The sequence below is a fragment of the Python bivittatus genome, unplaced genomic scaffold (assembly GCF_059951505.1).
Source record: "Python bivittatus isolate LINGU-HERP-01145 unplaced genomic scaffold, Pbiv_v1 ctg000840_np1212, whole genome shotgun sequence".
NCBI lineage: Eukaryota > Metazoa > Chordata > Lepidosauria > Squamata > Pythonidae > Python > Python bivittatus.
In genome coordinates this window covers 10796249-10819423 of record NW_028277113.1, presented here as the reverse complement: position 1 = coordinate 10819423, position 23175 = coordinate 10796249, and the positions used below count along the sequence as shown (strand labels likewise).

The 23175-nt window shown below is 40.3% G+C and overlaps 1 protein-coding gene across 1 annotated transcript in view; it reads left to right on the top strand.

Annotated features, from left to right (window-relative positions):
• The first annotated feature begins 10573 nt into the window (after positions 1-10573).
• The window catches only part of WRNIP1 (WRN helicase interacting protein 1), a 41867-nt gene continuing 29265 nt past the window's right edge, over positions 10574-23175 (top strand). The window contains exon 1 of the mRNA XM_088130658.1: positions 10574-11422. Coding sequence (XP_087986784.1) covers positions 10793-11422 — 630 coding nt within the window. The 5' untranslated portion in view covers positions 10574-10792. The remainder of the gene's footprint in view (positions 11423-23175) is intronic.

The window sequence follows — 23175 nt, the reverse complement described above, 5'->3', positions numbered from 1 at the left end:
AATGCAAGGAACATAGCTTTCTTTTGACAGGCAAGCACAGATGCTGAGGCCTGTGTATGAATCCTCTTTCTAGCAAATTGTCATTAACCAAATAAAAATGCATCCAGGCTATGTGAACCTTTCAGGTTGTTTTAAGTTATTTAAAAATTCATTGGCCAAGATGCCAATTAATAGCATTGTGTTGCTATGCAATCAAAAGTAAACTCCTCCAGATTAATGTTAGGCTGGAGCCAAGTTTTATGATTTCTTAATCCCGGCATCACCATGTATGGCTAAGCACAGAAGCCCTGTCTGAGAAACAATACTGAAGTTGCAGACTTCCTCACAATGTTGGACTGAATTAACACTTTGTGAAGCATTTCACTAGTTTAAGTCATGCATTTCTTAGCTGCCTTTAAAGAGCACTTTCTTCCAGGATGGCTTACAGTATAAAACATGCCATACCAATATTACAAATTCATAGAATGATATATCAGTTCTAAGCTATCTGTTGAAAATCAGCCAGCTACAATAAAATAGTTTAAAACTAGGCATGCCCTAGATTTATTAATTAATAACAAGTGTAATACACTAATTATTAAAACTCAGAGAAAATATGTACGTTTTCAAAGATCTCTTTAAAATATGATATATCTTGACAGAGAATTCTATTGAGTAAGGGGTCTTCATCTATAGCCTACACTTTAATGACTGTTTAAACTGCAGATTTTTTTCCCAGATAAATTCCTTTATTCCTCTCCTTTATAGCTGCATAAGTAACCACAAGTAGTCTATTGAACTAATTTATGAGTAAATATGCAGACCTGTTATTCAGTGGTAAAAAGACACTCTCAAGTGGACCTCAGCAGATGAGATCTGCACCGAGGCAGTTTTTGGGATGCTTTTTAGCTTCACTATCTAGGCAACCATTCTGGAATTCCCAGGCAGTTCCCCCCCAAATACTAGCAAGGAACAATCCTGCTTAACCTCTGAGGTCAGCCAGTATTGGCTAGTGGTAGTTGTTTATCATGCAGATGCTCCTAAGTATGAACCCCACAACCCCAAAAGGGCTGTGAAAGATTTTTCCCTGAAATGTTGGAGCAGTGCTGCCACTCTGTATAGACAATACATTGAGTAGGGAGACAAAAGGTCTAACTCCAGGGAATCTCCTAAGATTGCCCTGTAAACCTTAGCAATTGGACCAAAGCAAAGCTATTTGAATGAATCAAGTTACTTTATGTTGCTATATCTAACATGCTAGATTGCTCAGATTGATTATTCTGTACAGGTAGTCCTTATGACTATTCTTTCAGCAAACGTTCAAAGTTACGATGGCGCTGAGCGAATGGTGGTTATGACCGGTCCTTGGAATTCTGGCTGTCCCAGCACCCCTGCTGTCACGTGATCATGATCTGGGTGCTTGGCAATCAACTTGCACTTATGACCGATTGCAGTGCCCCACAATCATGTGATTGCCATTTGCAATCTTTCCTTTCTGGCTTCCCCAGAATGTCAATGGGAAGCCAGCAGGAAAGGTTGCAAGTTGCTGCACCCCCGTGTACCATCCCTGAGCCTCGCTGCGCCTCCCTCACACTCTCATACACCCTTACACACCCTCCCCAAGCCTCGCTGGACCCTCTTGCAGCCTCGCACACCCCCTTGCGCCCTCCCTCACCCAGCAGCAGCCATTTACCTCCCTGCAGGCTTGCTTGCAAGCCGCCTGGGACTTGCATCTCCTGCTGGCTTCCCCACTGACTTGGTTGTGGGAAGCCAGGAGGAAGTTGCCTTGCCTAACGACCATAGGATTCGGTTAACAATGGCAGCTGGGACTGCAGGGCTGCCACTAAGCGATGTGGTCGCGCTTTACGACTGCATCGCTTAGTGATGGAAATTCCAGTCCCAGTTGCCATCGTAAGTCGAGGACTACCTGTACAACAATTTTATGGAGAAAGCTTAGCACCTACTATTTGGACTGAAAGCATGAAAATACAAACCATGTTAATGCTTTGCACTTAGTGTAACATTAACAATAGGAGGAAATTAGCTATGGTATTACTAAAACAGTCTGCTTTTCCTGATCTTCCATTAGTCAAGGTTCAAATGCTGTGATCACTGGAGGCAGACTCAGCACCAAAGGTGGCAATAAGGAAGTTCTATGTATTTAAGTAGAGCTCTTTTGCTCCAAAGGCAAACTTCTCAAATGAGGCCTCTCCATGTTGAGAGAGGTCAGTACCAAACCATTCCCCTAGCTGCAGCAACTGAGGGTGAACAGGAAAAGGAAAAGAGAGTAATCACATCTGGATAACCCCTTATGACTCAAGCTAGTAGGCTTCCATGCCTTCACTGTATTTATGCCATTGCCCATGTACCAATCAAGCAAGCCGTGGGATGGTCTGGTGTCAGCCCTTCAAGGTCATCCATGTCAGGAAACAGACACCACAAGAAATACTAGAACTCTACTTTATTGATGTAGGCTATAGTACCAGAATCTTGAAAGCCTAACAGCATTTATTTCCCTCCTTCTTTTACTAAAGATAGTCAAGGTGGAGCTATCTTGAGTTTCTTCCTCACTCTTTCCTGTATTTCAGGGGTAAGCTCGTGTTTTCCTAATGGCTGTCACATATCTTCTTCAAGGATATTTCCATATTTGTCTACGCTCAGTGATAAGCATGAAGCAGCTGCTGAAGCCCACACAGAAGGAAAAGAAAAACAGATGCAAAAAGATGCAGTTGAAGGACAGACATCAAACTTACATTCAATCAATATCATGGAACGCCCAATCAATATCATGGAATAAACATTGTGATTTAACAAGTATCTAGAAGGCTGATAATATTTCTTACTTCTCTCACATTATTGGATAAATTTCCAGTTAAGCTTGGCAATGTTCTCATTCAATCTACTACAGTTGAGTTCTGATCTAATAGCCAAAGATAATTTACACTAAATGTTGAACTAGGGAACCGCGGTATGCACAGCATATAGTTTATCACCAAAACGTATCTGTTTCACAGTCCCTTACAAGTGGTTACACTATGAACTACTGCCTATGAAAGTTCAAGAGAAGTTCACCTTGCATTTTCTTATTTATTTAAAGTCCATTCTATCAGTGTGGGTTGACAAGCAAAAATAACTTTGATCAAACAGAATAGAATACAAGATCATGGGATGCCTCCATTCCTTCCACTAATGCCCAACTGTAAAGTTCAGTCTTCCAACAGGATATTGGTTCTAAGCCATTTAGATTAACAAGCAAGGCTACAGTCATATTTACAGTATAGGTGCTGGGCATAATATTCTTAAAACAACAAGCCTTGTAGATAGTAATATGAATTACATCACTAACTTCTATTATGATAAGATAGTTGTGATCACTACTGAGGATCCTCTGGTTGAACTTGTTAAATGGAGCATCTGCCTAAAACCCTGGCCGCTTTATAGGTCACAATGAGCATCCATTTGAATTAGGCTCAGAAAAGAAGAAACCCTGGAAAAATATAAATCTTTGTTTTCTAGCTCAGTGAAGAACTCCACAATTTTACTTGCTGTATTAAGATCCTTTTAGAATCCTTTTTAATAGCTGTCTTTGGGCTTAAAAACAGATAAACACTATGATCATGGAATGATAGCATATAAAAGCAGACAGGTATACATCCGCTCGTGTCTCAGAATGAGATCATATCCACAACTGGAAGTAACTGGCAGCTTTCACTGAGCAACTGTCTGTAGGGCAATATTTTCAATGCTTATAATTTAATCAAATTACATATTTTATTATGTAGAAACTAGTTGTATGGAATCCAGGATTACTTACTTACTTACTTACAGAATTTCTATACCACTGACTTTGTAAAGAGTCCTGGCAGTTTACAAACATATAAAATCATAGTGCCATAAAACAGTCTCCATGACATACACACACCCTCCTCTAACAATCAAATGCCTTAATACAGCTTCCCTGGATTTTCTTCCTTTGAAGCTTTTTGTTCTGCAAAAAGGCAACAGATGGAAAAAGAGGCAGAAAAAGCTCAGAAGATTACAAGTGGGAGATGATGAAAATGTCTGGACTGTCCATAAAATGCCCTGGGTAGAGATTTCACAAAAGCCTCATCAGAATGCACCCTTAGGGATCAATAAACAGCTCCTCAAGGATCTAACATAGACCCTGTGAGTAATATTAAACCAAACATTAAATCCTCCTGCATCACCTCCCAAAGATGTTAACTCAGAGCCAACAGGATTATGTAAGGAGCAGATGAGTATTGCAACAGAACTGGTTAGCGCTTGCAATAGCTGGAAGGAGTGCCCTTGCCTGCCCTCTGTCACCTCTTCAGGAAAGGCCACTTATAAAAGTAGTTGCTGACTGGATTTACAACTTCTTCCAAAGGGGCAGCCAGTGTGATAAGATGATCAGGCAGAGAGATCCAGGCTCAGTTCTTCATTCAGGCATGAATTTTATGGGTTTCCTTGAGCTGGAACTTCTATTGCAGTTCTGTAGCACACCTCTCAGAATTCTTTGAAAGACTCTGGGTGTGTATGTGTGCATGATAGCCACATTTTTCTGTGATAAAATGGTGGTTTGCTGCTCTGATGGACTATAAGTGAAGGGTAACTGATTGCTCCTTTATAAGCAAGCTACCCAAAAACATAAAAGAACCCAGAGAGACAAAGGGGTGGGGGGTGAGGTTTGATCTGCACTTCCTACTCGCCTCACAGTGATGATGGATCACCTACTATTTTCTGAGGGGGATAACATTGTGGTCAGCCCCCCTCTCTCAGGATGCTAAGAGGGCAGCCTCCACCTGAGTTTTCTTGCTCTGCATCAAAGGTGGTACAAGCAGGGAAATCTGGACGACCTAAAATGCTTCATTCCATCTTATGCAAATGGCTGGTGTGTGTTCTGATGGGTGTGCCCCTCCCATCCCCACTGTCGGCCTTCGACAGCTATTTCATATGAGGCTTCTGGGCTGTCTGTCATGAAAGTCTGGACTTTTGTGGGCTTTTTTTCTCCCTTTGGCAGAGGAATAGCAAAATGCTGCTAATTTCTTTGTGGCAACAGTTCTGCCCAATTTCCCCTTCTAGCCCAAGTGACAGGAAGAACTGTACCACTGTTATAGGTTTTGAGGGGTTTTTTCCTACCTGTCCTCAAAAGACATGCCCAAAGGAAGGAAAGCAATTGCTGCTTGTTTTCCTGGCCTGAGTGGGAGGGGAAAGGAAGCAGGAGAATCCACCAATCAGGAACCTTGTTCGTTGTGGTCCAGACAGAACACCTGGCCATCATTGTGAAATCTGGGAAAGGGTTTCTTAACCTGGCTTCATTTCCAGCTAGTTAATGCATGAGAGATAAACAGCTGAAGGCTACAGTGCAGAAAAGCCAGACAGAGAGAAATTGAGAGATGTACCTGACAGGTGGATAGAGGAAGGGGCAGGGGGGAAGAAACCAGAAACAAAAGAAAAGACAGCCTTTGTGTCAAATGAAGCAATCGTTCTGTAAATAAGTAAAAAGAAGTTTTGTTGATGTATCTGTTTAAAAGGAAGCAACATATATCCTACGTTAACTTTTCATACAGTGTTATTGTTAAATAATTCATTCGTTGCTCATAATTAATGGGGCACCTCCATTGAAGCAATTCAGTACTGTAAATGAGAGAAGTAAAAATATAAATATTTCAACACACACAAACACACACGCCATATCTTAAGATACTGTGCTACTGGAAACTAACCATTAAGGTGAGATACAATATCAGTATAAAAATAAACCTGATCAGAAGAACTCTTAAGTTATTATTGGGGCGAGGCGGGTTGCATCAAGGTTCTAAATTGTATTTATTTGTTCCCTAAATAAACTTAGAAAAAATTCTGCCACTTCTGAGCAATAAACTCACTCTTTTGCCATGCTTCCCAAGGTGGATGTGGAAATAAAGAATATACAAGAGCTTTAGATATTCTAAAGAGCTTAGATCTCACCTAAAAGCAAACTTGATTCCAGCTATCAGATGCCCTAGAACTGCAGAATCATAGTTGAAAGTCTTCCATAATTGTGAATATTTCTTAATGGCATTACAGCAACTTAACGATTGTCTTGGAAGAACTTATAGATAATCCGGCCACAGTTTGTACAATACATACAGTAGATCATTAGAAATAATATACACACACATACCTCTTGATCGGTTGTGAAACTTTTCACTGTTTCCAAATTATGAAAGAACGTCATTCTATTCTCTCTGCTGTTGTAATATTGTGTGGTCATGTCGTCTAGCTGGTTAAGTTGATAGAACTCAGCTTGGTATTCAATTATATGTTTATTCATTGTAGTTTCATAAATCAATATAGAAGCATCTACTGCAATTTCTCTTGTTTACTGCCTGTAAAAAAGGAAGCAAATAGAAAATATTGAACATGAGATAAATGCTTTCTTTCCAACCCTCAGAAAAACAGCTGCTGCATGATGTAACATCCAGGCTACCACCTAGCCATGTATATGATACACCTCCATTGAAGCAACAGGACTGGCTACCAATTACCTAACAAGCCAGGTTCAGGATTTTACTTATGCAATATGAGGTCCTAAACAACCTTGGGATTAGAATGCCTGATAGACAACCTTTGCTGTTATAGTACTGGTTGATCACAGACATCATTGGGAGATACATGCCACAGACCCACAGAATACTCTCCCTAGTGAAATTTGCTACTGTTACATCTTTTAGATATCTACTGAAAATCTTTCTCTTCATCCAGGCCTCCCTGTGGGATGTGGCATAAATGTGTTTTGCTTCTGGTTTTATCCCCTCCTCTTTTTAAAAAACTGTATATGATTTCTATATTGTTTTGAATTTATGGTTTTGATTGCACAATTTATATTTTGTAAATTGCTTCAAGGTGCTTGAAGCATCCTAAAAATAAATTAAATAATGATAATTTTATTTAACTTCTTTGATTCCTTCCATTCCTTTCTCCTTAACCCCTATTGGACTAGGTAGGGTGGTTATTGAACGATTCCATAACTGCTAAATCCTTGAAACTAGGGATTATCCCATCTTTCTCAAAATAGCACATCATGGGGAACCTCTTTAGAAAGAAATATTCATGTGATCAGGCAGATTACAGTGATGAGGCAGGGCAAAGTGAAGAAAGAGAAACATTGGCCAAGGTGCGCTGAGGTGGATTCAGCCAAATATGAAAGAGAAACAGCATCTGGAATAAGGGAATATAGACTTAGCATGAAACATGGATTTTCAAAGATTGCATGTTGAACTCCAAACATTTTAACAATAAATAACTGCACAGAGCTGCTGGGAGTCAGGTGGCATATAAATTTAATAAATTGTTGTTGTTATTGTTGTTAATTAATATTTTCAAAAAATATTTTAATCTAAATTCTAATATTCTCTCTGTAGTGAACTGACTTTGGATTAAGGATTGCAATAACAATAACCATAACAATAATAATATCCCAAATGTGTGTTAGTGCATTGTATGTACCTCCTAGGTAATGCTGTGTGGATAACAATATGTTGGCTTGCAAGACAATCTCTGGATTAGAGATCATGGTAAAGTCTGACCATGCTTGGGATAAAACTGGGCTTTTGTGGCATCCTGGCCAGTGCTGTTTTATTAGAAGAGAATGCTGCATATGGCAAGGGTGCAGCTAAGGCTGATAACCCAGTTGCCATCTTCTCTGTCTTATTAAAAAGCATTATGTTGACCAAACCATGGTGGGCAGAAGGTCAATAGGCCCATCAAGAGTAGATTTTGAAGGAAAGAGGGCAGGAAAGAAAGGGCAATAAATGAAAGATAGAGTAAAAGTAAGATGACTTCAGGAAGAGAAAGTATAAGCCCTGTATGAAAAGATAATACTGTAAAAGGTAGTTCGATCTCTTAAAGAATGAATGGACATGAGGAAAAAGGATGTGGAAGCTGCTTGGAACAGAGTAGAAAAAATATATCAGACGGTCACAGAATTGTATGAAGTTACCCTAATGAGAAGTATGAAAAAGGATGCTTGGTGGAATAATGAGAGTACTGTGATTAGAGTAGTATGTATGCTTGCACACAATAACAATAACCCTAAACATGTCTTCATTGCATATATATCTCCTTATTTGTTCTCAGGGACCATAACATACCATGTATACTGCACCCAGCCTGTCTCCCTATTGCACAGACATACGCACACACATTTTCTTCTCCCACCAATCTTAAATGAACTAAGATGCAGTAAGCTCAGCTAAGTGCAGGGACTGTTCCAAGGCCACTCAGAGAGCTTCATAGCTAAATGGGAATTTAATTTAATTTAATTGATTCAATTTAGGCAGCATCTGATTCCAAACCATCTTTGGGCAGTGTACAGTAAAACCAACAGACTCAAAGTACAAAACAATAATTATGAAAGAAATAGAAAAGAAATAACAAGAACCAGTGCCAGATGGCATACCCACACACAATCCAGCAGGCACCCCACCAGCCTAATCTGAGGTCAGGAAGAAATGCCAGATCTTGGACTCTCCAGAATGCCAGCAGGGTGGGACCCACATGGGTAATAGGGAATCTCATTCCAGAGGGCAGGTGACATGACAGAAAAGGCACTATTAGTAATCAGTACAGCTCACAAAGCAGAAGTATCACATAGGGGTACCAAGGCATGCCCATCACTAGGCCCCTGTGTTCTGGAGCAGTTGAAGTGGTCTTCAGGGGCAGCCCCACCTATAGTGCATTACAATAGTTGAGCCATGAGTTGATTAGGGCATGAGCGACTATCTGAAGGCAAGGGCGCAACTGGTGCCCCAGATGAAGCTGTGCAAAGGCCTTCCTGGCCACAGCTGCCACCTGCTCATCAAGCAGGAGCCATCAGTCCAGGAATATCCCCAGAATACCCCTACTCTTGAATGAGGAAATATGACCCCATCCAAGGTTAAAGATGCACTATCCCCAGATCTAGGTGGCCCTAACATTCACGGCTGCTCAGTCTTGGTAGAATTGAGCCAGAGATGGGTCTTTCCATCCAAACCTGTACAGCCTCCAGGCACTGGGGCAGAACCTTGGCAGCCTCACTTGGCTGGCCTGGGGTTAAAGATATAATTGGGTATCATCAGCATGCTGATGATACTGAACCCCAAGCTGGTGGATGACCTCACCCAGAGGTTTAATGTAGGTGTTGAATAAAAGGGAAGATATTGGTCAATCCTTGGCACTGCACAAAGGAGGCGCCTAGGGAACAACCTCTTGAGGTCTCCATAGTTCTCTATACCAGCATCCTAATCACCACACCACAGTGGCTGTCTCAGCTTTTTACTTTAGAGAAGAACCAGAAGAAGAATCTATCTGCAGCATCTATTTGGGCAAAGCTCTTATTTCTTCACTGCTCCAGTCCAGCCCTTTTCACTGCATTTATAGGCTGAATGGTAGGTGTGTGATTAAGAAAGAGCAGGCAGTTACTAATATGATATGTAAATGCATTTAATTTTTATTTGCAATAAAATTTATATAAATTATGATTTACATTCCATGAATCTTATTTTTTATAGAACACACACAAAATATAGTAACATCTCCAAGCCTCTCACAGCCCAAGGGGTGGCTCAGGAAGGCAGTAGTGGGCATGTCCTTGTCTCTAGCATCGACTCTTCTGGAACCCCTTAATCAAGTCCTACCCTCCAGAATAACAGAGAATAAATCTTAGCATTCTTCTGTGTGCCACTTTATATTTGACGATATATCCCCTTTCTTTCTTCTCAAGTAAAAATTACTCAACTCTTCAATTTTCAATTTCCCTAATGAATTCCATTGCCCTGCTGGATTTAATTATATCCTTTTTGATGTTTGGAACCAGAACTGGCCATGAGATGAGATGCATCAGTGGAGAACAAGACAGAGGTATTATTTCTCATGATTTGGAAGCAGAGAAAAATCGCATTAGCCCTTTCAGCAATTTTACAGCACTGCCAGCTCAACTTCAGTTTAAGATTTGACTATCATCCTAAAATTGCAGCCAATCACATTAGTTTTTGCTTTCGCACATTGCATCTGCTGAAGAATATTTTTTTGAAACTGTTTTGATATATTACAGTTTTGAAACTGTAAATGCACAATCACCCAGGGAATAATTTGCTGTCCTGTCATGATTCCTGAAACCGGTTAAACCCAAGTTGCTGTTTTTCTCTCAGTGTTTCTCAAACTTGGCAACTTTAAGATGTGTGGACTTCAACTCCCAGAATTCCCAGGCTGGCTAGGGAATTCTGGGAGTTGAAGTCCACACATCTTAAAGTTATCAGGTTGGAGAAACATTGCTCTAACTACTGTAATGGCAGGCTCACCTTTGCAGCCAGCTCCGCCACCTTCATTTCTGTGCGTGTACCGTTTCCCCCGCCTCAGCAAATTATTTCCCTGGGAAAAGAGGCCGTGTGTGTTAAAAGTCCATACAAGCAACCGCTTTTCCGTTCTTGAAATATAGAGGTAACAAAATATCCCCGCGCTCTTCTAAAGTTCGAGCAAAAAAGAGAGTTGACGCGCGGCATACAGAGCCTCAGGTCTCGGGTTCGTTTACAGTCGGGCGGAAGAACTACAATTCCCGAAAGCCTGCAGGTCCGCAAGCGGCCCGCCAAGGAGGGAGGCGGTGACTTTGCAGCTCTTCCTTCTTGGCATGTTGTGGCTCGTTTGGAGCCCAGAGGCAGGCTTTTTCCTTGACGATGCCTCTGCTTTTTTCGTCGGGGAGGGTCTAGGGGGCATTGCTCAAAAGAGACCAAAGAGAGGAAGCGGCCGATTAGTGTCGATTTAAGGGTCCCACCGTCCCCCCTCCTGCCGGGAAATGGAAGGAGGCGTCGCGCAGGAAGAGCCGCTGGTGAGCTGCCCCGTTTGCCTGGTGGAACTCCCAGCCGCGCGCATCAACTTACACCTGGACACCTGTTTGCAACAGCAGGGCGGAGAGGAAGACTTGCCCGCCAAACAGGTTGGAGGCCGGAGCAGCAGCGGCCCGAAGCCCGCCGCAGGGACGGGGCTGCCTTCCTTGGCTCAGCAGCCCTGCCCTAAGAAAATGCGGCTCTCCAAATCTCCGGAGCGGAGGAACCGAGAAGAGAAGCCGGAGAGTGACCTCGATTCAGCCCCGGTGTTTTCCGTTTTTCACAGAGGCAGAAACTCCGGAGCAACCCAAGGCGGGGCGCCCCCGGGCGCTGCTGCCTCCCCAAATCGGGGAAAGGGGGAAGAGCGGCGGGTGGAGCATCCAGGGCGAGCAGCGGAAGCCTCGGGGCCAGTGTTGAGTGGGGAGAGCGTGGCCCAAAAACTGGAAGGGAAGCCCCTGGCGGATAAGCTGCGGCCGAGCCAACTGGGGGATTATGTGGGGCAGGACCAGGTGTTGGGGAAAGAGACGCTCTTACGGTCCTTGCTGGAGGCTCACGAAATCCCCTCGCTCATTCTCTGGGGACCCCCAGGCTGTGGCAAGGTGAGTGGTACCGAGGGGCGGCCCTTTACCTACCTGTTTTTTCCCCTAACTCCCTCCCCCGTGACAGCTCAGCTCAGCTTGCTCATGGTCCTAACTTTTGCTCACACGCTGGAAGGCAGCATGGGTTGGCCAGAGCAACTTTTCACTATTGGGGTCAAATGCTAAATCGCATGCAATCGTAGGGAAATGCTTCAGCCTATCAAAGAGCACCCTGTCAGACAGTCTTACCTCACCTTCACATGCTTAAGATTAGGTGGCCCAAGGTTTCAGGGAAAGGGTCTGTCAAACTTCAGTTGCACTTTTGTTTAAAATAAAGCATCCTTGCAGGTCACAGGAAGCAAGTCTGCACCCTGGTTTCCTCAAAGCTTTTTAAGGCCTAGTGGATTGGATGGTGGAGGTGTGGGAGTAGATACCTTCTGGGAGTGTATATATAACTTTCTGGACCCTAAGTTGTACTTCCACTTTGGGGCAGAGGGATATTTGCACGAATTGGGGGTTCTTAAGTTGTGTCTGCATTATGAGTAGTGTTTTCCATGGGGGAGAAGGAAATGAGTTGCCAGTTCAATATGTGAAGATTCTTATTGGACTCCAATGCCCATAGCTTCTAATCATTGGTCTTGCTGGCTGGGGGTGATGAAAATTACAGTCAAGAGTATATGTTGGGACAGTTAGTTGGAAGTTGGTCTTTTGCTTTCTTTTAACCCAAAGGTTCCACAGGTCCATCCATTAGTATGATCACCGACAAGAGATTCTAAGAGGTGTGATCAACAACATGTGAAGGACTTTTGGTCTCTTTGGCCTAGATAAATTGTTGTGTGGTGTGATTTCCAAAATCTCTGCAGTGGTCCTTCATATAATCTGCTATATTTAGTTATAAACACTAAAGAAAGCAGTTTGAACCTAAGGCATCTATGTATAAATTGTATACTCTGTCACTGAGCTGCAATTTCAGCTAGCAATATACTGAGCAGAGTTGTGGATATCATGGAATATGTAATGACTTTGGAAGAATATTATCCTCCTGAGGGGAAGATAAATTTATTTTCTTCTGATTCGGTGAGCAAATAGTGTCAGATTCCTAGGCAAGTACCTAGCAAAGCCATTTGTTCGTGCTCTTTTAAATGCATTTAAAATTTTCATGAATAAGGGTTAAAATTTTCAGTTTTGTCTGAGTATCCTTTTGAAAATGGATTGGTTTCCAATCAGGATATGCTTCACCAAGATTTTTTGAATAAGCAATAATTGGCTATGTTTACATGATATGCTAAACCAAACATCACATCATGGCTTAATACCATGTGGGTACTAAGTAAGGAGGTTAAGCTCCAAAAATTTAAGTAACACCAGCTATAGTCCAACTATATCAGTCTTTTCTAAAGATTGCATTAGTCTTTCTCATCCTGTCGCCCTCCAGATTAATTAGGATTGTAATTCCTAGAATTAACAATTAGCATTGGCCATATTGGTGGAAATTATTGAAAGTATAGCATCAGCTCATCTGAAGCCATCCAGCTGGAGAAGCACGTGCTAAATTACCCAAAGAGTGGTTCTGTTAATGACATAATATACAGGCCAGTATTGTATGCCTTACGATTAAGAATAGATTGGGGTCTTATTCTTATATAGACAGATTTACACTACTTAAATAGTGTAAATCTGTCTATATCAAGTTGGGAAAGGGCTTATTTTCAGTTAAATATTACAGGATTGCAATCTTAACATTTTAAAAATGAATCATTAAGAGAAAGTGTATTTGCCCTTATTTTGATTTGATATAATGATGTTTAATTTTATATATTAGTTAAGGTGAGCTCCATTAAAGTCAAGGAAACTTTTAAACACATGTGTCGTATCAGGCCTAGAAGCCAATCCTCATATTTGACAAAAAAACAAACACACACACATACACAAATAGATGTCCATATTCTTGCTGTCTTCCTGCGTAAGTGAGCATCATGTTCATCTATTTTGTGCAGAGTTAACATATATTTAGAATGAAATCTACCAAAGAAAACACTGGTCCATAACTTAATTTCTAAAGTACTTAACATAATATGGGACTCTCGTTGGTTTTATTAGATTGTATGAACATAGTTGTAATTTCTCCAGTGGTGTACAATCAAATTAAAACATTGAAATAAAGAATGTTATCCTCCCAGAGTAAAGGAAGTATTGAGTAATTCATTAGTAATCCTTGGAAAATCCTGTGGAAGAATTATCTATGTTTATCATTCAGCATGTGTCCTAACATTATGCCTAACTAATGAGAACCAATGGCTGAATGAGACAGAATCATTCCCTGAGTAACAAACTTAGTTAATTGCTTGCCTCTCAGTTTTGGAAGCAAAACAGTAATTCAGAATAAACAATGTCTTGTGCACATACGTAATGGTATCTGGGAATGACCTTAAGAGACAGGAGGAATAGCTGCAGACTAGGCAACTGTCATACAAAAGGTATCTCAGCCCACAGAAACAGAAGGGGAGCGGGAAGCATTTCAGAAGGAGAAATACTTTCAGACTTGCAAGATTCTGTGACTGTTACCTTATAGTAAAGGTAGTGTTAGTACTCATGCTTTGTGCTTCTTGTCTGGACTACCTCGAAGGGCTGACATCAGTCTTGCAAGTCTGAAAGTATTCCTTCCCTCCTTTCTTTTTACCCTCTGGAAAACTAGGGAGGGTCCCTTCTGAGATGCTTCCCGTGCTCTTTTTCCTTCTGTGAGATGAGATACCTTTTGCATTACAGTTGTCTAGTCTGCGACTCTTCCTCCTGTCTCCCAAGGTCATTCTCACATACTGTTACAACACTTTGCAAAACACTTTGTTTAGAAAGAAATACATGATTCTTTTCTATTTTAAAGACCATGAAAGCTTCCAGTAGGTATACGAGTAGTCCTCAACTTACAACCACAATAGGGACCAGAAAATTTGTTATTAAGCGGTGCAGTCATTAAGTGAGGCATCAGGTGACTGCACCCGATTTTATGACACTTTTGCTGTGGTCATTAAACGAATCACCACAGTCGTTAAACTAATCACACGGTCGGTAAGTGAATCCGGCTTCCCCCACTGACTTTGCTTGCCAGAAGCCGTCTGGGAAGGTTGCATATGGCGATCACGTGACCAGGATGCTGCGATGGTTGTAAGTGCAAAGACTGGTGTCACTTTTTCAGTGCTGTCATAACTTCAAATGGTCACTAAACTAATGGTTATAAGTCGAGGACTACTTGTATACTAATTAACAAATCCAGAATGCTAGCAATGCTGTTGGGTAGGCATCAGTGTATTCCTGTCCAGATACAACCAACTAAGGCCCTATTACATTTGCTATTTTTTAGAAGTTAACATTGTCTTGTCATTGCCAAGTCAGTCCATTATCCAGAGTTGGAGGTGGTAGGGAAACTAGGTGATAAATCTGGGAAAAAGCTTGCTTTCAATTTTGCGAAGTTCATATAAACATTGACTTAAATAGCCTGATGTTGTGCAACCCTATGACACCAGGATGAGCTGAGGAAGAGAATAACTGAATCATGGAATATGCAAAGTGTAATTTTCAGAAACCAAGGAGGAAGAACAGAGGGGGAATTAGTCCAGCTGAACCTTTGAAAAGCCCATATCAGTGTGTCCCAGTGTGGAGCACCCCCCTCCATTTTCTGGGGACTATCACTGGCTAAGAATTGTGGGAGTTCTGGACACAGCACAGCAGGAGGGCAGCACTTTGTGGAAAGCACGTTATTGAGTAAATATTGTTCTTCCCCATGTCTTCCTCCCACCAAGAATTCCTCAAGGATTTCTGAGAACATAACAAGATGATTATATTGCACTTTTTATTCTAACTTGAACTGTTGCTGCACACAATTACTTAAGAAGTTGACCCCTTTGAACTATCCTCCTATACATATTTTTAAAAGTCTTGGCATAAATTCATACATGTCAGTTAGATTCCCAAATCCTGTGTAGTTTTTTTTCTTTTTTAAGTGGTAGGTTACATAGAAGAAAAATTATTGATGCTTTTACACTTCCCTCTGTTTTGTTATAACTTCATGGTATCACAGCTTAAATAACTAGGTGATTTAAACATATAATAAATAACATAAGAATAAACCAATCTGTTGCTCAATAGTATTTCACAGCTTTGAGCATTAGCAAAGCTTTCATAAATCATTCACTGATGAAGTGGGAAAATGCCCAGAATTGCATTCTTGTGATTTTTCATTCTGCAGTACACAGCTAACAATATAAGGTTGGTCTACCATAAGTGGCATGCAAAAATCTGGTTGACCACTAGATGCAGCAACCAGATTCATAAAACACTAACTCTTGGCTGCCATCTAGAGATCACTTGAATCTCTGCAGTCCAGTTATGGTAACTCTAAAATAGGAGTTACCTATTTTACAGCTAGGATACTCCCCAATCTCTCTAACCACTCAGAGCCATACTGAATGTCTGCCATGTAGATCTTAAGGGAGCAGTGTAGGCTAAAGGACCCACTTATCTGAATTCAGCAGAGACTCAAAAAGTTGATAAACCCCTGAATGTGAGTGCATCTGACCTCACACAATAAGAACCAGTGGGCATCAGTCTGCACTGCTGATTAAAGAGAAAGAAAAGTTTCCATGACTGCCAATGGTCCAGCTGCTTAAACATAAGTTTGCAACCTGAGTAAGCCGCCCTTTGATTTATGACCCATTAATGTGCAAGTTTTAGATTTTTGCTTGTCTGCCATGGAGCACCCAGTTTTAGCTGAGAGAGACATTAACTGCTGTAACCCAAGCACAGAGCAGCTTCAGCATTGGAAATGAACTTGGGAGCTGGCACTTCAAAAACCTGGTATTTGCCAAGAGCTAACCTTGTTTATGTAAGTATGCTGATGACCAGAGATGGAAAAGGAATAATTAAGTGAATGTCTGGCATATCACTTAGAAAGTGACTTGAAGATGACACCGCAGCTATACTTGGTTTTATATGTGCAATCTTACACTATATTAATGTAAGTAATCAATGATAGGAATGTGTTAACTTCAGAGTAACATGCTGCGTTTGCAATTGGTGTTATGTTTCAGTAAGCTTATTTTTATCACTTAGCTTACCTGTGTTTTATTCTAAATCTCATCATGAGAAGGCAAAAGCATTTCAGGTTCTGCCCTTGTGTGTGTGTGTGTGTGTGTGTGTGTGTTGCATATTGCAAGGAAAATAAGTTTTCTGATGAACGGGATCATTTAAATCAAATTGAAACATAAGGAATTTGCAGTAGCATTGGAACTGGTTGATCATCTAGTTCACACCAGTCTGTTTTAAAGCTTATCAGAATATTCCCATGGTAACTCATGAATCTGTCCTCAAGATGCCAATAAAGGATGTCTTTTTTCTGGTATTTGGCACCCTAAATTGACTTCTCCTTTTGACCCGTTTCTTGTCACTAATACAGTTGTTTTCTTTAAAGATAGTAGATAGCAGAAGGGCAGGAAGTAACCCAAGATCTATTGCTTATGGATATGTATGTATGCATTATTTCTCCCTTTTCTGAAATGTATAAACATCAGTGCACTTCTTTTGTTTGGCGGGGTGGCTCTCACTATCCTTTTGGTGGGGTCCCCTCCAGTACGTACTGTTTATATAATAAACGCTGCAGTGAGCCGTGATTATTTGCTTTGGATCCTGCGTTTTGATATATAGATATAGATAGATTAGCATATTTATTTTATTATATTTTACTTGGCAGATTGATTGAATTTTGTGCCCTTTCTATATGGCCCTTCTCCTATGCCTACCACAGATAAAGAGAGGTGAAAAGGTCGTATTTATGTTTCTGAGGCTAAATGAAAGGCCTTGCATTATAGTGCCAATTCAAGGCATGGAAGACCTTTTTTCCTATTGAGATACAGGAAAATGATGATGCTCCTACCTGTTATACTAGTAGTTATACAACATAGCCATCATTGGCAATGTTGGGTTTTAAAATACAGAACTGGAAATTCAGCTGTGCAGCATTTTGCTCTGTCTTCTGTTTTCTCTCTAGAATGTAACTTGGTGCAGTTTATGTACTGGCGTGATCCAGGGATTGTTTGTATGGTTTATTGTGGGATTCAAAGTATGGAAGAAATCTAAAACACCAACACCAGCATGGTTTGATTGTAATCTTTGTGGTGTTGAGAGGGCAGAAAAACAGTCCTTTTCTTCTTTAATCTGCTCCAGATATAGTGAATAAGGACAATGGTAGCACAGACACACAGATACATCAATTTATGGAAGGCCTATAGATTAGTTCTGTGATTTGGAATTCCATTCCAAAGTAAAGACGTATTTTGGTAGTAATAAGCATTTTTATCACAATCAGCTTTCAATGACTATTGGAAAGAAAACCAATAGTTTTTAAGGAAGCACAACTACTAGTATAACTGTTTATTGGTTCCCAAATTGGCATATCCTATAGTGTATCACAAATAAAGTGTTGTATCAGCATGAGGTTGTCCTAGAAGGATTTACAGCTCTTTGGTGGATAGTGACTTTTAACCACTTTATCTGTATATTTTAAGTGCCAGGGAGTATGAAGCTTTGTTCTTAATAAGAGAGTGCATAACTTAGCATCTGAGTTGCCCTACTTGCCAATCACATGAGGTAAAGAGAGATGCAAATAAATCCATCCTTTGTCAGACTGACTTTTCAGCAAAAATAGTTTATTAAGAGCTTTATTGGCAGAGAGCCCTTGCAAAACACCATTTGTGAAAAGTATTGTTCATTTAGAATCATCTTATGCGTGAAATACCCCAACAACTGTAAAAGTTTCTCACGGTGATGATCAGTGCTTGATTTAATGAGTAAGGGTGATAGACTGTGATTTAACAAGGGTCAGAAGTTCTTTCGGATGAGAGCTTCTATAGCAGAACATGTGCTATAAGCTAAGAGGTATCCAGTAAAAGTTGTATTCAATTAAAATTTGTCTTAGATATCCTGCAGTTTCCAACCTGGAAGTTCAATATAGAATAGAGTGGTACTTGGTGTATTGCTCACAAATCCCATTTTTATTGTTAAGGTAGAATGACTGGAAACTGTGCATATCATCATATATCTTATGCAAAAAGGACTTTCATTGGAGCATACAGCCTGATCCTCTATCATAGTATCAGATTTTTGGATGGAGTTACATTGCCTTTGAAGGAGTGGGTGCACTGACTGGTGCTCAGATAATGTCCATGGCTTGATGGGCATTTTTCAAGCTTTGGCTAAAAGCTTACCTACAGCCATTTCTGGAACATGCTGACTTTGCCAAAGTAACCCCTGCCTTTGTCACCTCTCAGATTACTGTAACACCATCTGTGTGGAGCTGTTTCACAACACCCTGATAAAGCTATAGTTGATCCCAAATAGAACAGTTAGAATTGTGACGGCCCCTAAAAGATCAGAGTGTACAGCCTCACTCTTCCTTCTGTTGCATGGCTCGCCAGTTCATCTCGGTACAATTTGAAGTGTTGATTAGTGTTGATTAAGACCTAACTGGATTGAGATCTAAGAAGAAAACACATCTCCTGCTACATGAATGTCTTGGGTTGTAAGAACAGTGAGAAAGATTTCCATCCAAATTCCTATCCCCTTTAACGTTGGCAAATATCTTCACAGAAATGGACCTTTTCAAACATTGCTTCCATTGTGTGGAATACCTCACTGCTTGAAGCTCATTTAGAGTCAACTTTTTCTCTGGGATTTACTAACTTTGTAATTTTCTAACTGTGATTTTAAATGGTAGTTTTGTTGTTGTTGTTATTATTATTATCATCTGAGTGCTTTACAAGTAAAGGGGGGGGGGAATAAAACATTTTAAATATATAAATAATCTCCCAACTATGTTTTATTTGTAACATGGATATGATCATTATTGACAGGTGGTGTGACATAGCAGCTAGAGTATCAGTAAGAAAGGGAAGGCTCCTGTGAAGCTCATTGAGTAATCTTGGACAAGCTGCATAACTTTTCCTTTCAGAATGGTAATTAAGCTGAAGATTTGGGGAGAGGGCAGTGAAGGCTATTTTGAATACCTCGATGGAGAAGCATTTAATATATGTGATGTGCTTTTAGTAGTTAGCAGATACAAGCTATAATGCTAAATATTATCCCCTTCATGATCTTGACTTTTGTTTTGGAAATGAGTACCTGTTGCTGATAGATCAGGATGCACAGCAGTGCAGGTTTTGAGTTTAATGCTTAACACCCTTAATTTAGCATGGCAGCCCTTGGTTCAGTTTGCCTGTATTCTATAGAATGGCTTTTCCAGCTGGTTGCCTGGAATGTTGGCAGTGAAGCTGTGAAATGAATGCAGCGCTCCTCTGTGGACTGTTCAGCCCTACCTTTTTCCAAACTGGCAGCAAGACTATGTAATAAATGCAGTTCCCCAGTCCCAGTCCCTCTCTCCCTGAATTGCTGCCTCACCAAGAGAACTAAAAGCACTAAGCAGCTGTTGGCCACAGGATTGCTGCAGTTGGCCAATGATTACTAAAAGATAGGTTGTGGCTTGCTGTCTGAGGAGGTGACTACATTGCCAACAGCAAGAGTTGAGATCTAAATGGTATGCATATTATAGCAAGAGAAATAGATTTTGTTGGCTCCAGGATTATGAATGTAGAAGACCACATCTAGAGTGTATCATAGTGGAGAAGGCCGGTCTTGGACTCAGTGCCAGAATACCCTTTTATTGGATTTAATTAATATTGAATATCATATTACAGCAAAGACTTTATTTCTGCTCTGCGTCTTCCAATGAACATTTGAATTTTAAATAATGCACTGAGGGAGAAAGAATGATATGACCTACTACTTTTTGAAATATTTTCAAAGTAATCAGATACCCCAGTATTGTGCTTTGGCCTGGGAGGCTGCATAGAATAAAAATGTTACTTGATTTAGATGCAGTGATGCCTTGTACCAAGGTTTATATTACACAATCTCCTACATATGATTACACAAAACTAAATTTGCAAATATTTTTCCTTGCAGATGAAATTTTATCATGGTGGAATTGAGAATGCTAGCTGTTATACAATACTGTAAAAGACCTCTCTACTTACAGTCTATTTATGTGTCTTTAAAAAAAACTCCATTTTTTAAAATCAATTCTTACACCTGTTACTTTAATTAAGACTGCAATAATATACACAGATACTTGAGAGTAAGCCCTTCAGAACACAGTGGGACGTACATGTAAGCTTATGTGATTGGATTATATTTTACAACAAGGGTGAAAAATTCCACCCCAGAACTTCAGTTCTGGAAACATTATATACCATACAGAATTAGCAACTACTTGAAAACCTAGACACAAATAGTTGGTTGTATGGCTTCTTTGAACTAAAAAAAAATGTGCTTGTTTTGTGATTTTGGTTACAAAATAAAAGTATTTTAGTCCTAAGGAAATGCAACCTATTGTAGATTCTGTTTTGTTTTGCACAATTCCTTTTTCTTCCGGATGATCCAATGAAAACTGATTCTGGATTTTTTGTGGTCTAATTATAAAGCACTGCTGAAGAAGAACGAAAGGGCAAGGGAATTTTAGAATAATGATCTTTGTAAAACTGGATTCACATATTGCATTAAGCTATTATGAGGTTTGATTGATTTGGCTTTAGTGTGTTCTGTGAACCTAATCATTTTGGCGTGTAGAAGCATAGTTTATAGGTTGATGGCTATGTAAACTCAGAACATAGTGGCTTATTTAACAGGTTATAATTAAGTAAACCGTACTTTAGTTTGATGTGGGAGCCCAGCCTAAAATTCTTTCTCAAGTAAGTGTTTTCTGAGTGCTATTTTATTCTTCATGTTCAGGATATACCTGTGCCTGAACAATACAGGGGCATATATTTGTTTGTGAGGTCAAGACCTTTATTTATGTTATTAAATTATAAGGATTCTTCTTGTGATTCACTTGAGTCTGTGTAGACCTGGAAGCTGTTGCAACATCAATACAAGAGTGTTGGATAGATAGAGAGAGGGGAAAAGCTGGAAGCTATGAGTTTTGTACGAGTAGAACTTCAAATGGATAGTTAATGGATTAATATAATTTTTGTACACTGGATGAAAGGGTTGCAGGAAGAGTGAATTCAATTATAACTCCTCACATCAAGTTTGTAAACTACCAACTAGAAGCAACCTTTCACACTTAAGCCAGAAAACTTCTTTCTCTTTTCCCTGAAGAAGCCTGGGACTGGTCCCCATATATGTGAACCTCACTGGATTTCACATCACTTGATGCTTCTCAGCTGAATATATAAATGGAGTCCACTGATAAGCATCTGTTGGTAAACAGCCTCTATGATACTTCATCTTCTCTGTGATAGCTTATTCACAGACATTATTACCTGATCCTACAGACATTAAGGGAAGAGAACATATGGGTCAACCAGTGTTTATTCCATAGAAATGACAGAAGATAACCTAATACCTAGAGCCATGTTTCTCATGGCTTTTACTTTAACCCAGTGTTTTTCAATCTTGGCAGCTCTAAGGCTTGTGGACTTCCATGCTGACTGGGGAAATCTGGGAGCTGAAGTCCAAGCATCTTAAAGTTGCCAAGATTGAGAAATATTACTTTAACCATAACTTTCATACTTTGGACAAATCTGCCTTCAGGTTGACCGAAAGAACTAAGTGAGGACAGAGAAGTACAGGTAGTCCTCGCTTAACAACCATTTGAAGTTACAATGGTGCTGAAAAAAGCTACTTACAACTGGTCCTTGCACTTATGACTGTTGCAGCACCCCGCAGTCACGTGATCATGATCTGGGCGCTTGGCAGCCAGCTCCCACTTAAGTTGGTTGCAACGTCCTGGGGTCACATGATCACCATTTGCAACCTTCCCAGCCAGTTTCTGGCAAGCAAAATCAATGTGGAACCATGTGATTTGCTTAACAACTGTGATGATTTGCTTAACAACCGCCACAAAAAATGTCAGAAAAAATCGGGTGCAGTCATGTGATGCCTTGCTTAACTACCACCCCGTTTAATGAGTTTTCTGGTCCCTATTGTGGTCGTTGAGTGAGGACTACCTGTAAGCAAGAAAAAGAGAGAGTGCTACAGGGAAGTACTACTTGTTATCACTTGGGTATCAGAAGCTCTGCCTAGTAAAGGATTATGTTCACTGCACTTGCTGCAGTAATCTTGATCCTTGGCAAATTTTTATGTGCAGGGTTTAGGCTTGATACCACCAGCCAACATCAACTGTTGAAGATATTTTCCCTTCACACTTCTGGGCCAGAGCATCTTCCTAGTTCTTTGTGACAGGGTTCCTAGGGGGGGGAATTATGCGTTCCTATTCTTACAGGTACCCTAAATGTAATTATGTTCAAAAAAGAAGCCCTTTTCAGATTTGAAAAGTCTGCCCATCAATTTATTTGAACTAACACTGTAACATTTGGTTTATCCATCAAGCAACTCAGTCCATACAGATCAACGACATGATCTATTTATTTGTAATTTTTGGAGAAGTACTTAATAAATACTATGGTTATCAATTACCATTAGGTCAGGAGAGAGATTGCTTTTATCATGGCTTATAGAATGAGTATTTTCATTTTCACATCCTACTGAATCATAAACCATGGTTAATAAAACACAATGGCTGGGTCCGTTTATTGCATTAAGCCAAGTAATGAATAACATTATGTCTTAGTGCAACATGTGAATCCCACCAGTGTCTAGCATGAACTATTAACATATATAGAAGAGAAGAGTCACCTCTTATTTGGATTACTGTAATATGCTCTACA